We start from the raw sequence: 14,074 nt of genomic DNA, 5'->3' as shown, positions 1-14,074 counted from the left end.
ATGGCTGGTGAGTCTTAGTTTCTGTTTTTGAGTAAGGATTATTAGCACTAGTAAAGTGATTTAAGTATTAGTGGGTTTTATCAGTATTGGTAGTTTTATTAATAGTAGTAAAGTTCATTAATATTACTAAAGCTTTTAATAGGAGCATATCTTTTTATTTCTGTTGGACTGTTGTAAAGAACATATCTTTTTATTTTCTGTTGGACTGGGGATTAAAATTACAATGGCTTCAGGTTGAAAGACATGTCCACTGGAACAGGATGAGACATATATACAATGTTGCAGCCTTGGAACAGAGTGTGCCATGAAGGACAGGATGGTGCTGGAAAGGAGTCCTGAACCAAGGGAGCTGCCTGACAACAGCATTTAATTGGCTCCTGACCAGGTGACCATGTTTTGTGAGAGAGCAGAGCAGAATAGCTCCAAGTGTGAAAGGAGCAAGACCTAAAACCTCTTTCTCCTGTGTGTGGAAGATTCCAGTAATTCCACAATAATAGCTAGCTTTTTTTCTCCTCATATCTTTATAACCTGCTCTCTCTCTCTCTCTCTCTCTCTCTCTCTCTCTCTGAAAACCCCTGTCAAGAGGCAAAGGGGAAAATCACTGTTGGAGACATTGAAAGGCAAGTACTCAACCAGTGAACTAAATACTGAAAGTGTTGGCAGACCACCTCATTGTCATCAACAAGCACTGAAAGGAATTTGGAAGACATTGATCAAAATCAATCCATCGAATCTTGTACTCCAGAATTGGTGCTATTGAACTGTTTTATCCCACCCTTAAAATCCATGTTTTTGTGTGTCTTTTGTGTGTGTGTGTGTGTATAAGGATTTAAGAAATGGGTGGAGTTTAATTTATAGTGCTAGAAATTAGCAGTTCATATTTCTTTCTTTTGTCACTGGTTAATGACAGTTTGTTCAATTAACAGTTGTTTACTTATTAAGTTTCCAAACCTGGTGCTCGTATTCTGTTAATCGGAATTAAACCATTAGATAGAATTGGGGCAATCTGGTGGTTTGATCAAACATTTTCACTTTTGTCACAGCTCAGGAAACAGTGGGGCTGATATTACAGTGCACTACCCCCTATGAGTCGTGACTCTTTATTGGTATTGGTAAGATTTACTACCAGTTATGAGTTTTATTAGCAGTAAGAAGGTTACCAGTTAATAAATAGAGAAATGGCAGGGCTGCTGCAGCCTTGAGAGTGGGAACTCCAGGAGGCTTCCAGTGTCCTAGATAGCCATTTGTGCAGGAAGTGTCCTCAGTTGCAACAACTTGAGCTCCGGGTTTTGGGGCTTGAGCAGCAGCTGCCATCTCTGCATCGCACCCATGAGGTTGTGAGCTTCGTGGATAACTTATTTATAGACGTGGTCACCCTACAACTTAAGAGTATGCAAGGAAAGAAGGGATGGGTGACCACCAGACTGTCAAAATGAACAGGCAGGTAGTACAGGAGTCCCCCAAGTGCATCCCACTTTCCACAAGTATTCAGTTCTAAATACTGATGAGAGTAATGGTTCATCTGGGGAGTGCTACCAAGTCCCCTGGACATAACATAAGATATAGGAACAGGAGTAGACCATTTGGCTCCTCGAGCCTGCTCCGCCATTCAATTAGATCATGGCTGATGAAGTGGTGTTTCGATTTCCATGTTCCCATCTAACCCCGATAACCTTTGATTACCTTGCCTAACAAGAATCTACCTACCTCTGCCTTAAAAATATTCAATGACCCCGTCCCCACCACCTTCTGAGGCAGTGAATTCCAAAGTCATACAACTCTCTGAGAGAAAAAGTTTCTCCTCAGCTCTGCCCTAAAATTAATTTTAAAGCAGTGCCCCCTAGTTCTGGACTCACCCACAAGAGGAAGCATCCTTTCCACGTCCACCTTGTCAAGGCCACTCAGGATCTTGTAAACTTCAATCAAATCACCCCAGTGATTTGTTTCCAGTGGAAACAAACCCAGTCTGTCCAACCTTTCCTCATAAGATAGCCCACTCATTCCAGGTATCAATCTAGTAAACATCCTTTGAACTGCCTCTAATGCATTTACATCCTTCCTTAAGTAAGGAGACCAAAACTGCACACAGTATTCGAGGTGCAGTCTCACCAATGCCCTTACTTTTATGTTCAATCCCTGATGGCCTGCAACCTAGGGTCTTAAAAGTAGTGCCTCAGAGTTAGTGAATCAAATGGGTTGTAATCTTCCAAAATCCCTTAGATTCTGGAAAGGTCCCAATGGATTGGAAAGCCACAAACCTAACACCCCTATTCAACAAGGGAGTCTTTTGCCAGTTAACCGAACATCTGTCATTGGGAAAATGCTGGGATCCATTATTAAGAAAGTAGTAATAGGATTTTTAGAAAACCTGTTATGGTCCTGGACCAGACCCCCAAGCCTTGGTAAGATCAGATTATGGGACCGATAACCTTTTGTTTAAAGTAGACAAAGTTTGAGATTCAAGATATTTGCTAAGAGAATAAAGCCACAAGATTCCACAGTTTTGAACAAACAATAAACTTTACTATACATGGTCAGAAAGGTAAAACAAATTACAATATCCATCTTATAATCTTTAATATGAGGTACGTGTGAATTAACAGCAAACTGTGGTTGAAAGCACCACACTGCACAATAAATAGCAGATGCGACCAAGATAGATTCCACGGATCCCACCCAGACTTCCGTAAGCACTGTGAATCAACCAATCACATTGAACTGTCTCTCTCTCATGAGGGATTCCAGCCTTTACCTTTGAAGATCTCGCCTTGGAATTCTCTGCAAGACTCGCTCCAACTTGGACTGCTTCAATGATGGCATACCTCCCAGGGTTTCAATCTTGTCTCCTGAGACTATGTCTTAGATTCCCGAGTATTCACTCAGGCACGAACTCACAAGCGCAACTTCAGCTCTTCAGCCACGCTGAGCAGAATACTACTGCTCCAAATGGGCATCTTCGCCCCCACAGGACAGAGTCACCAGCCTTCTGCCTCCTTCAATCACCAGGGCCTCTCCTGAGCCCTCACCACTGAAAGACGCCAACTGCAGACCTTTTTCTGCTTGGAGCCTCTTTCTGTGCTCCTATTTCATCTTAACTGGCTCCTCTCCCTGTCCCTTGCTGGGATGCTTCCCGATTATGGCAATCTGCTCCCAGTCACATGACTGGGGTTTTTGTGCCTTTTTTCCACTGTTTTTGCAGGCACACTGTTGTCAGAACGACCACGCCCTTTAACTGCCAGGTTACGCATGCACTGACTGCTCCTGGCCTGTGCATAAGCTAAACTCCTGAGGCCTGTCAGGACTTGGAGTTCCTGCCCCCTGCTCCAGAGGAAGGTAAGTTGGATCTCATTACAAATGGTAAAACAATCAAGCAGAGTTAACATGGTTTTAAGAAAGGCAAATTGTGTTTGACAAATTTACTAGAGTTATTTTGTGATGTAAGTAGTAGGGTAGATAAAGGGGAGCAAGTACATGTAGTATACCTTGGACTTCCAAAAGGTTTTTGATATGGTGTTACACAAAAGATTTATATGCTAGATAAGGGCTCTTAAAGTTGGGGGTAATATATTAGCATGATGGAGGATTGGTTAGTGAGCAGGAAGCAAAGAGTAGGGATAATTGGAGCATTTTCAAGTTGGCAGGCTCTAAGTAGTCGAGTATCACAAGGATCAATGCTGGGGCCACAGCATTTACAATCAATATTAATGACCTAGATGAAGAGGCAGAGAGTAATGTATCTAAGTTTGCTGGCAATACAAAGCTAAGTAGAAAAGTAAGCTGTGAGGAGGATGCAGAGAGCCTGCAAAGAGTTAATGACAACTTAGTAAAGGTAGATGGAGTATAATGTGGGGAAGTGTAGGCAGTAAGAATAGAAAAGCAGAATATTTTTTTAAAAGATGTGAAACTTGTAAATGTTGATGTACAGAGGAGATTGGGTGTATTTATATGAGGAACACAGAAATTTAGCGTGCAGGTGCAGCAAGGTCCAGGACAGAGCAGCCCACTCGATTGGCACCCCATCCACCACTTCCCTCCACCACTGATGCACAGTGGCAGCAGTGTACCATGGCGACTCACCAACGCTGATTCAACAGCACCTTCTGAGGATGAGTAACCTTTGTCTATACTCTGGAGTTTAGAAGAATAAGAGGTGATCTCATTGAAACCTACAAGATCCTGAAGGGCATGATGGAATAGATACTGAGAGGATGTTTCCCCTGATTGGGGAACCTAAACACGGGGGCACAGTCTCAGGATAAGTGGCTGATCATTTAGGAATGAGGAGAAATTTGCTCACTCAAAGATTTTGTGAACCGTTGGAATTGTCTACCCTAGAGGGTTGTGAATAGTCCATCATTAAATATATGCAAGACTGAGCTAGACAGATTTTTGGAGTCTCAGGGACTCGAGGTTTTTGGGGATTGTGCAGGAAAATGGAGCTGTAGCTCAAGATCAACCATGATTGTATTGAATAGTGGAGCAGGCTGCATGGGACGTATAGTCTGCTGCTGCTCTTATATCTTATGTGATGACCTTGTATTGTTCTGCTATTGAGATGCAGTGGTTTATAACCTGTCAATATCCATTCAAGGCTACAGGGTTCAATTGCTGTGCTCTCCTGAGGTCAGTTGGAGACTACTGTATATACTCAAGTCATTGTCGATCTTCTGTAAAGTCAACCTCTGATTTTTAGCCAAAAAATCCTTAATTATTCATCTACCTTGCGTAAAGGTGACCCCAGACTTTCTAAGGACACCCACCCTCTGAATCACCTCACTGCCACACTCTGTGCTTGGAGTAACAATGCAGAGATCAGGATTTGAAGCAGGAGTTTTCTGATCTTTCTGAATTGATGCTAGATCCTAGAGTGCAATTTGCCCACTGAGATATCAGAGAATTTTAGTTAAATTTTAATTTCTTGTTGAAATGATGGAGGTAAGATTGGAGCCAACTACAGAGTTGATGTGTACAGTGTGAGCTGTGAGTATATTAAACTTTCCCAGAAATGAAACAAAGCTCACAAAACTGTCATGAACAGTCCGATGGCCTCATAGGGAAAGAAAAGGGATAATAAAAACTTACCATTTTGGGCTTCTTTCTTCTCCAATCTATTTCCTTGTGCTATGATCCCAGCTGATGTTGCTACTGGACAAGTCAAATCCCAGCTTGATAGATCCTAAATTTTATTTTTTGTTTAGCAACGTGGAGAGTGACTACTGAACAGAGTCACAGGAGTCAGCTGATGACAATTTAATAAAGAATAAAACATTTATTAATCAAGAAAAGATGAACTATATTACAATACTCCTTCACCCACAGCTATAGCTTTACAGATTTGTAAGGATAATGCAAGTTACAAAACCTATCTTATACTCATGTTCACAGTGAGTATACAGTCCATGTAAACCAATTGGTGACCTATGGTCAGGCACACCACACTCTTAAACCAAGTGACAGATGCCATCCCAAGCAGTTGCGATGCGTCTCTCATCAACTCCCCCCAGATGCTTGTCACACCGTGAGCCAACGGGCCTCACTGAACTCCATCTTTCACACGAGGGTTTCCAATCTTCTTTCACGAGGAACCCGCTTCGGAATCTTCTCCCAGACGACACTTTCTCTCAGATCCTCCCACAAGTGTCCACCTCCAGGGTTTTGAACTCTCCTTCTGATGTTCCTCTCCCCGCATTGCCATGTGCATTCAGGCTTTGCCTTCCACACACTCAGTCACTCGCACTCACTCACTCTCTCTCTCTCCCTCTTTTTCTCTCTCTCTCCCTCTTTTTCTCTCTCTCTCCCTCTTTTTCTCTCTCTCTCTCTCTCTCTCTCACTCACACTCAGCTATGCCAACAGAACACCATTCACATGCCCATAGTAAGGAGTCACCAACTTTTGTCTGTCTCCTCGAATCTTCTGGCTTTTTGCAAGCCATTTTGCTTTAAGTCTGCATCCTGCAGCTTTCTCCCTTTAAGCTTGGGGACTTCCTCTGCTCCTTACTCCTGACTTCACTTAACAGGACCTTTTCTAGGTTTCTGTTCTTTTCCTTTCACTAGAAGATCTCCTTGGAACCCTTGCTTTCTGTTCCACCCCTTGGCTTTGGGACCTTTTGATTCCTTTGGGAAATCTGCTCTCTGCAATGTCCAGCTTCTCCTGGTTTCAACTGAACTCAGAAACTGGTGTTCTGTTCCCTCTGTGTCTGTGGGCCCCCTGTTGCTAGGAAACGGACCAGCTTTTCTACTTCAAGAGTCATAAAACCTCATTTAAATTGCAGGTATGCACATAGACCCACAGACTTGCAGGCATCAGTTTAAAATGAAACTAAAACTTCCCCCCCTTTCTTAACACCAATACAGAAACACAAATTAAACTTAAAGCTAAAACTCATTCTTAACACCCACAAATATAAATAACTTACTTAAATTATCTCTAGTTCCTAACACTTGTGAGACACAAGCTTCAGAAACTGAGACTGAAAACCCAGCATAGTTCTCTGCTGGCAGTGTGACCCACAAACATTGGGAATTGAAAATCAGCCTGCTGAAAATCATTACCTGTGTAAAAGTCAATTCCTTAACTTCTTGCCTAAAAATGTCTCAGAAAGCACAGAACCACGGAATTTTAACAGCACAGAAGGAAGCCATTCAGCTCATCATGTCTGCACCAGCTCTCTGAATGAGCAATTGACCTAGTGCCATCCTTCCTCTTGGCTTATCCCTGTAACCCTGTGTATTATTCCTTTTATAATTAATAGTCTAAATCCCTTTTGTATGCTTCACTTGAACCTGCCCCCACCACATTCGCAGACATAACAGTCCAAATCCTAACCACCCTCTGCATGCAAAAGTTCTTTCTCATGTTGCTTTTGCTTCTTTTGCCAATTTCTTTTTAACTCTGTGCTCTCTTTCGATCCATTCATAAACGAGAACAGTTTCTCCGTATCTGCTCTGTACAAACCCCTCATGATTTTGAATACCTCTATCAGATCTCCTGTCAGCCTTCTCTTCTCCAAGAAAAACAGTCCCTGACTCCAGCCTATTGCCTTTTGCACAAGTATATTTGGTAATTATACAAATTTTGGAGGCAGTTACAGGTTGGAACAAACCAGCAGGACTGATTTGCGAGTAATGGAATTTTTTTATGTGACGTTGTGAAGCCTGAAGTGTGATGTGCATGCTCATACCTGCAGAATCTCCTGCGTAAGATGATTACTTTGTTCCAGATTTTCTTCACCCTCGTGCCCCATGCACCCCTGTTGTTATTTCTGGCTGCAAATATATCAAAATTGCCTCCAATGCTTTGATTTTTCTTTAACTAGGAAGAAGGAATGGATCTCATGAACAGAGAGACTGCCCATGAGAGGTAAGATCCGAGCAATGTTTATTCAGAATTAAAGTCAGAATCTTTGGTGCAATTAGTCAGTTTGCAACAGTATTTCTGGATATTCTAGCTAGTCTCTATTTTCCAAAAGATTTTACTTATTTTGAGCAGTTGTGACATAAGAGGAAAGTGATTTACAAATGTCACCAATTGCTCAGTATTGAGAATCTGTACCCTGCTTTAGTTTGCTCATGCTCTGTTTTGTATTTTCAAACTGCTGTAGAATCTGTCTCTGGCTATTGCTGTCTCTTGACACCAATTAATTGCCTGGATTTTCCGTGTTAATTCTGAGTTTGTTTTATAAACAGAGGCGTACAGGCAGCAATGCAGATGAGTGTTTCATGGGAAGAGAGCTTGAACCTGGTGAGTGATCAATGTACATGGAGAAAAATGTCCTTATTTTATTCAACTCTTACAGGTGGTTCTAACCACAACTATTTCCAGTTCTCTGATGGAGTGATATGCTCCTTGAAAATGCTATCCATTTGTATACACTTTAAGTAACACTTTATTTCTTGATTGTTTCTCTTCAGTGTCTGCTAGTTGTCAGAGGCTGTAAAATCTCCAGATGTGATCAGATACGGAAAAAAAAAACTTAAAGCACTTATTACTTCAATCCTTGAATCATGGAATTACAGAATCTTTACAGCGCAGAAGGCCATTCAGCCCATCGAATCTGCACTGCCCCTCAGAAAGAGCATTCTACCGAGTCCCACCACCCTGCCTTTTCCCCTTGAGATGGCAATCCAAATCCCCTTTTGAATACCTCGGTCGAACCTGCCTCCACCACCTTCTCAGGACTTTTGTTCCGGACTCCAACCATCCTCTGGGTGAAAACATTTTTCCTCACACCACTTTTACACCTTTCGCCAATTATTTTGAATCTGTGACCTCTAGTTCTTGAGTGGAAATAGTTTCTCACTATTTACCCTGTCCATACCCCTCAGGATCTTGAATACTCCTCTATCAAGTATCCTCTCAGTCTTCTTTCCAAGGAAAATAGTCCCAAGCTCTCCAATCTATCCTCCTAGCTACAGTTCTTTTAACCCTGGAATCATTCTTGTGAATCTCCTCTGTGGTCTCTCCAATGTCTTCACATCCTTCCTCAAGTATGGGTTATAGATAATAAATTGACGAATAAATCCAGACCACTTGATTTCATTATAGACACAGCTTTATGAGCAGTGTGGCTCTCAAACTCCAAACGAATGTAAACCAAGCAGATGTACAACCTAAAACAGAGGTACAGTGTGCAATCTGTCAGTGAAGAAACTGACTATACTTGTGTGCCTCACTGAGGTGATAATATAACTGTACTCAGTTATCTGTATGCCTCAGTGAGGTGACAGTTGCAACACCGCCTATATTCACCATGCAGCCTGTTTAAAATGATAAATTTGCTATATTCTCTTTAAGCTGCTTGTGAGAGGGCTGTGTAATGGATAAAACGTCAGTACAATGAGTGCTCTTACTGCATTATATTGTATTATAGGGAGTACGTATGTGTTGCAGTCTAATTATTGCTGTATCATCCAAATAGAATATTGAGCTCCATTCAAGACTGCGCTTTGCTAGAGTAATTGAGAATGTGTGTTGTTCTGTTCACCCAGAGTGATAATGACCTGGATAAATCTGCTTCGCCAAAGCGCATTGACTTCATTCCAGTGTCACCAGCTCCTTCACCAACCAGAGGGATCGGGAAGGTAGGAGCCTTACACAAAGTAACCTGTCCTGATCAATAAGAGAAAGCATCATCATTTGTAAACCCTTATTTCAAAGAGTGAACCCAGCTTGTCTAATGGGGAGTCATCGTGAAGAAACCAAATCAAGCCTGAGTTGACCTAATGTCATCTGGGTAATATGGGTAATACTGACCTCAACGTTTCCACCGTTTGCATCCCAGTTATTGGTTTGGGGGGGGGAGTTGGGGCAACGGGATGGGAGGGGGGTCAGGGCGTCGAGGTGCAAGGTGATGGGGTGGAAGGGGAAAACAGGGTGGTGGGGTGGGAGGGGAGACGGGGGTTGGAGGGGAAACCGGTGTGACGGGGGTTGGGGGGGAAACCGGTGTGACGGGGGTTGGGGGGGAAACCGGTGTGACGGGGGTTGGGGGGAAACCGGTGTGACAGGGGTTGGAGGGGGAAACCGGTGTGACAGGGGTTGGAGGGGGAAACCGGTGTGACAGGGGTTGGGGGGTAAACCGGTGTGACGGGGGTTGGGGGGGGAGGAAGCCGGTGTGACGGGGGTTGGGGGGGGAGGAAGCCGGGGCGACGGGGGTTGGCGGGGGGGGGGGGGGGGGGGGAGGAAGCCGGGGTGGCGGGGATTGTGGGGGGGAGGAAGCCGGGGCGACGGGGATTGTTGGGGAGAGGAAGCCGGGGCGACGGGGGTTTGGGGGGGTGGGGAGGAAGCCGGGGCGACGGGGGTTGGGGGGGGTGGGGAGGAAGCCGGGGCGACGGGGGTTGGGGGGGGTGGGGAGGAAGCCGGGGCGACGGGGGTTGGGGGGTCGGTGTGACGGGGGTTGGGGGGAAGCCGGGGCGACGGGGTTTGGGGGGAAGCCGGGGCGACGGGGGTTGGGGGGAAGCCGGGGCGACGGGGGTTGGGGGGAAGCCGGTGCGACGGGGTTTGGGGGGAAGCCGGGGTGACGGGGGCTGGGGGGCAAGCGGGGGCGACGGGGGTTGGGGGGGAAGCCGGGGTGACGGGTGTTGGGGGTGCCAGGACGACGAGAGTCGGGGCGACGGGAGTTTGGGGTAGTCGGGGCGACGGGGGTTGGGGGAGGAAGCTGGGGCGACGGGGTTTGGGGGGTCGGTGCGACGGGGGTTGGGGGAGGAAGCTGGGGCGACGGGGTTTGGGGGGTCGGTGCGACGGGGGTTGGGGGAGGAAGCTGGGGCGACGGGTGTTGGGGGGTCGGTGCGACGGGGGCTGGGGGGGAAGTGGGGGCAACAGGGGTTGGGGGGAAGCCAGGGCGACGGATGTTGGGTGCCAGGATGACGAGAGTCGGGGCAACGGGGGTTGGGAGTAGTCGGGGCGACGGGGGTTGGGGGGAGTCGGGGCGATGGGGGTTGGGGGGAAGCCATTGTGAGGTGCAAGTGGGGAAATGAGGACCACGTGTTTTAGGGGAGTGTCAAGTCGGGTTTTGGGAGAATTGGGATGATGGGTTTCGGGGTGAAGGTACCAGCATTGTGCCACAATCTCAATTTGCGAAGGTGAGACCTGATTGTCCAAACCCACACAAGCTTCCTGTGCTCATCTCCATTACTGCTGATTTAGCGAGTGAGCGGGCAGACTGGCGAGTGAGCAGGCAGATTAGTGCTGTGAGCCATTGACATCCTGAGCTGGAGTGAGCCTTCTCAAGCTCCTTTCAGCTAATCAGGATGACCTGTGGTAGTTTCTCTCCATTGTTGCTAACAATAGCTCCTCTCAGCCAGTTTCCCTCAGCATTTGTTTAGTGGCCCCATTTCATTAACAGGCATGACAGTGGATGGACAATGGCTAATATTTAAGGAGTGAATGTATGCATTGTAACAGTTAGGCATTTCCTTCTGGCACAAAAACACAATAAGAAAAGTGGCCCAACCATGGCTAACAAAAGTAATTAAGGATAGCATTAGATCCAAAGAGGAATCATATAAAGTTGCTAGAAAAAGTAGCAAGCCTGAGGGTTGGGAGCAGTTTAGAATTCAGCAAAGGGGAATCAAGAGAGTGATTAAGAGGAGAAAAATAGAATATGAGAGTAATCTTGCAAGGAACATAAAAGCAGACTGTAAAAGCTTCTATAAATATGTAAAAAGAAAAAGATTAGTGAAGACAAATGTAGGTCCCTTACAGTCTGAAACGGGAGAATTTATAATCGAGAACAAGGATATGGCAGAGCAATTAAACAACTACTTTATGGAGGAAGACACAAATAACTTTCCTGAAATGCGAGGGAACCAAGTGTCGAGTGAGAAGGAGAAATTGAAGGAAATTAGTACCACTAAAACAATAGTGCCAGAGAAATTAATGGGATTGAAAGCCATTAAATCGCCAGGGCCTGATAATCTACATCCAAGGGTACTAAAGGAGGTGGCCATGGAAATAGTGAATGTGTTGGGTGTCATCTTCCAAAATTCAGTAGATTCTGGAACAGTCCTGGCAAATTAACCTCACTATTTAGAAAAGGAGAGAAGGAGAAAACAGGGAACTACAGACCGATTAGCCTAACATCAGTAGTAGGTAAAATGCTAGAGTTTATTATAAAGGATGTGATAACAGGACACTTAGAAAATATCAATGGGATTAGATAAAGTCAACATGGATTTATGAAAGGGAAATCATGTTTGACAAACCTACTGGAGTTCTATGAGGATGTAACTGGCAAAATAGATAAGGGAGAACCAGTGAATGTGGTGTATTTGGTTTTTCACAAAGCTTTTGATAAAGTCCATCATAAGAGGTTAGGGTGTAAAATTAAAGCACGTTGGATTGAGGGTAATATATTGGCATGGATTGAGAATTGGTTAGCAGACAGGAAGCAGAGAGTAGCAATAAATGGGTCTTTTTCAGAGTGGCAGGCGGTGACTAGTGGGGTACCACAGGGATCAGTGCTTGGGCCCCAGCTATTCACAATATATATCAATGATTCGGATGAGGGAACCAAATGTAATATTTCCAAGTTTGCTGAAAACACAAAACTTGGTGGGAATGTGAGTGATGAGGAGGGTGTTTAGAGGCTTCAAGGCGATTTAGACAGGTTGAGTGAGTGGGCAGATACATGGTAGATACAGTATAATGTGGATAATTGTGAAGTTATTCACTTTGGTAGGAAAAACAGGATGGCAGAGTATTATTTAAATGATGGATTGGGAAATGTTGATGTACAAAGGGACCTGGGTGTCTATGTACACCAATCGCTGAAAGGAAGAATGCAGGTGCAGCAAGCAGTTAAGAAGGCAAATGGTATTTTGGCCTTCATTGTGAGAGGACTTGAATACAGGAGCAAGGATGTCTTATGGCAGCTGTACAGGGCCTTGGTGAGACCACATCTGAAGTATTGTGTGCAGTTTTGGTCTCCTTACCTAAGAAAGGATATACCTGCTACAGAGGGAGTGGAGCGAAGGTTCACCAGACTGATTTCTGGGATGGCAGGATTGTGGTGTGAGGAGAGATTGGGCCGACTAGACCTGTATTCACTGGCATTTAGAAAAATAAGAGGGGATCTCATTGAAACATATAAAATTCTGACAGGGCTGGACAGACTGGATGCAGGGATAATGTTTCCACTGGCTGGGGGTCTAGAACAAGGGGTCACAATCTCAGGATATGGGGTAGACCATTTAGGACTGAAATGAGGAGAAACTTCCTCACTCAGAGGGTAGTGAACCTATTGAATTCTCTACCGCAGAAGCTGTGGAGGCCAAGCCACTGAATATATTTAAGAAGGAAGTAGATAGATTTCTGGACTCTAAAGGTGTCAAGGGATACTGGGCGAGAGATACGGCGTTGAGATAGAGGATCATCCATGATCATATTGAATGGCGGAGCAGGCTCGAAGAGCTGAATGACCTACTCCTGCTCCTATTTTCTATGTTTCCATGTTTTTAAGAGTAGCGACTCTGCTTGGGTTGATATCAGAAATTGTGTACAGACCACACTACGTAACATGCTGCATCTCCATGTTGTCACAGACTTGACATCAACCAAATAGAGATATAATTTCACACATTATGGGATGTGCCCACCCAGCAATATTTCCATCCCTGGTGCCTGCATCAGTCTGGCATCAAGCACCTGAAATAATATTGGACACATCAAACTGTACCAATGATGGTTATGGTCTGGGACATTACCAAAGAGAACTCATTTAGCTAGTAGATTATTTTGTTTGGCAGAAAAATATTGGGTGAAGTATGATTTTTAAATAACAGTTTTATTTCGATAGCTCTTTTGAAGACCCAAAGCACTTGACCTTTCAGTCCACTCACTGTTGTAACGTAAGAAAAACTGAAGCCGGTTTGCACACAGCAAGTTCCCACAAATAACAATGATAATGATCAGATAATTTATTTCACTGATATTGGATGAGGGATAAATATTGACCAGGACACTGAGGAGAATTCTCCTACTCTTCCAGTCGTGCCATGGGATCTTTTATGACCAGCTGATGGTAGATGTGTCAGCTGAAAGATGGCTCCTCTGACAGTGTTGTATTCATAGACTCTCAGACGTTTACAGCACAGAAGGAGGCCATTCGGCCCAGCATATCCATGCTGGTCAGCAAAGATCTGACTACACTAATCCCATTTTCCAGGGCCTGACCCATTGCCCTGGAGGCTATGGCAACACAAGTGAATATCTAAACACTTCTTAAATGTTACAAGAGTTTCTGACTCAACCATCCTTTCAGGCAGTGGGTTCCAGACTCCCAGCACCCTCTGGGTGAAAAAATTTCTCCTTCATTTCCCTCTTAGTCTTCTGCCTCTTACTCAAATCTATGCCCCCTGGTTATTGACCACTCCAATAATGGAAAAAGTGCCTTCCCATCCACCCTATCTATGCCCCACATAATCTTACACATCTCTATCAGGCCCTCTCTCAACCTTTGTTGCTCCAAGGAAGACCACCCCAGCCTATCCAATCTTTCCTCATCACTCAGACCATCCAACCCAGACAGCATCCTGGTAAATCTCCTCTGCACCCTCTCCAATGCAATCACATCCTTCCT

At 44.8% G+C, this 14,074-nt stretch overlaps 1 protein-coding gene across 3 annotated transcripts in view; it reads left to right on the top strand.

Moving 5' to 3' along the window:
* Positions 1 to 14,074, top strand: part of pabir2 (PABIR family member 2) — a 170,938-nt gene that overhangs the window by 88,403 nt on the left and 68,461 nt on the right. For 2 of the 3 annotated variants that reach the window (XM_041194831.1, XM_041194833.1), the window contains exons 4-6: positions 7,316 to 7,359; positions 7,686 to 7,740; positions 8,988 to 9,080. In XM_041194831.1, the coding sequence (XP_041050765.1) occupies positions 7,316 to 7,359; positions 7,686 to 7,740; positions 8,988 to 9,080 (192 nt within the window). The remainder of the gene's footprint in view (positions 1 to 7,315; positions 7,360 to 7,685; positions 7,741 to 8,987; positions 9,081 to 14,074) is intronic. The other variant, XM_041194832.1, reaches the window with a different exon arrangement.

The sequence above is a fragment of the Carcharodon carcharias genome, chromosome 9, assembly GCF_017639515.1.
Source record: "Carcharodon carcharias isolate sCarCar2 chromosome 9, sCarCar2.pri, whole genome shotgun sequence".
Classification (NCBI taxonomy): Eukaryota; Metazoa; Chordata; class Chondrichthyes; order Lamniformes; family Lamnidae; genus Carcharodon; species Carcharodon carcharias.
The sequence above is the reverse complement of the archived record's forward strand: the minus strand, read 5'-3'. Positions and strand labels throughout refer to the sequence as shown.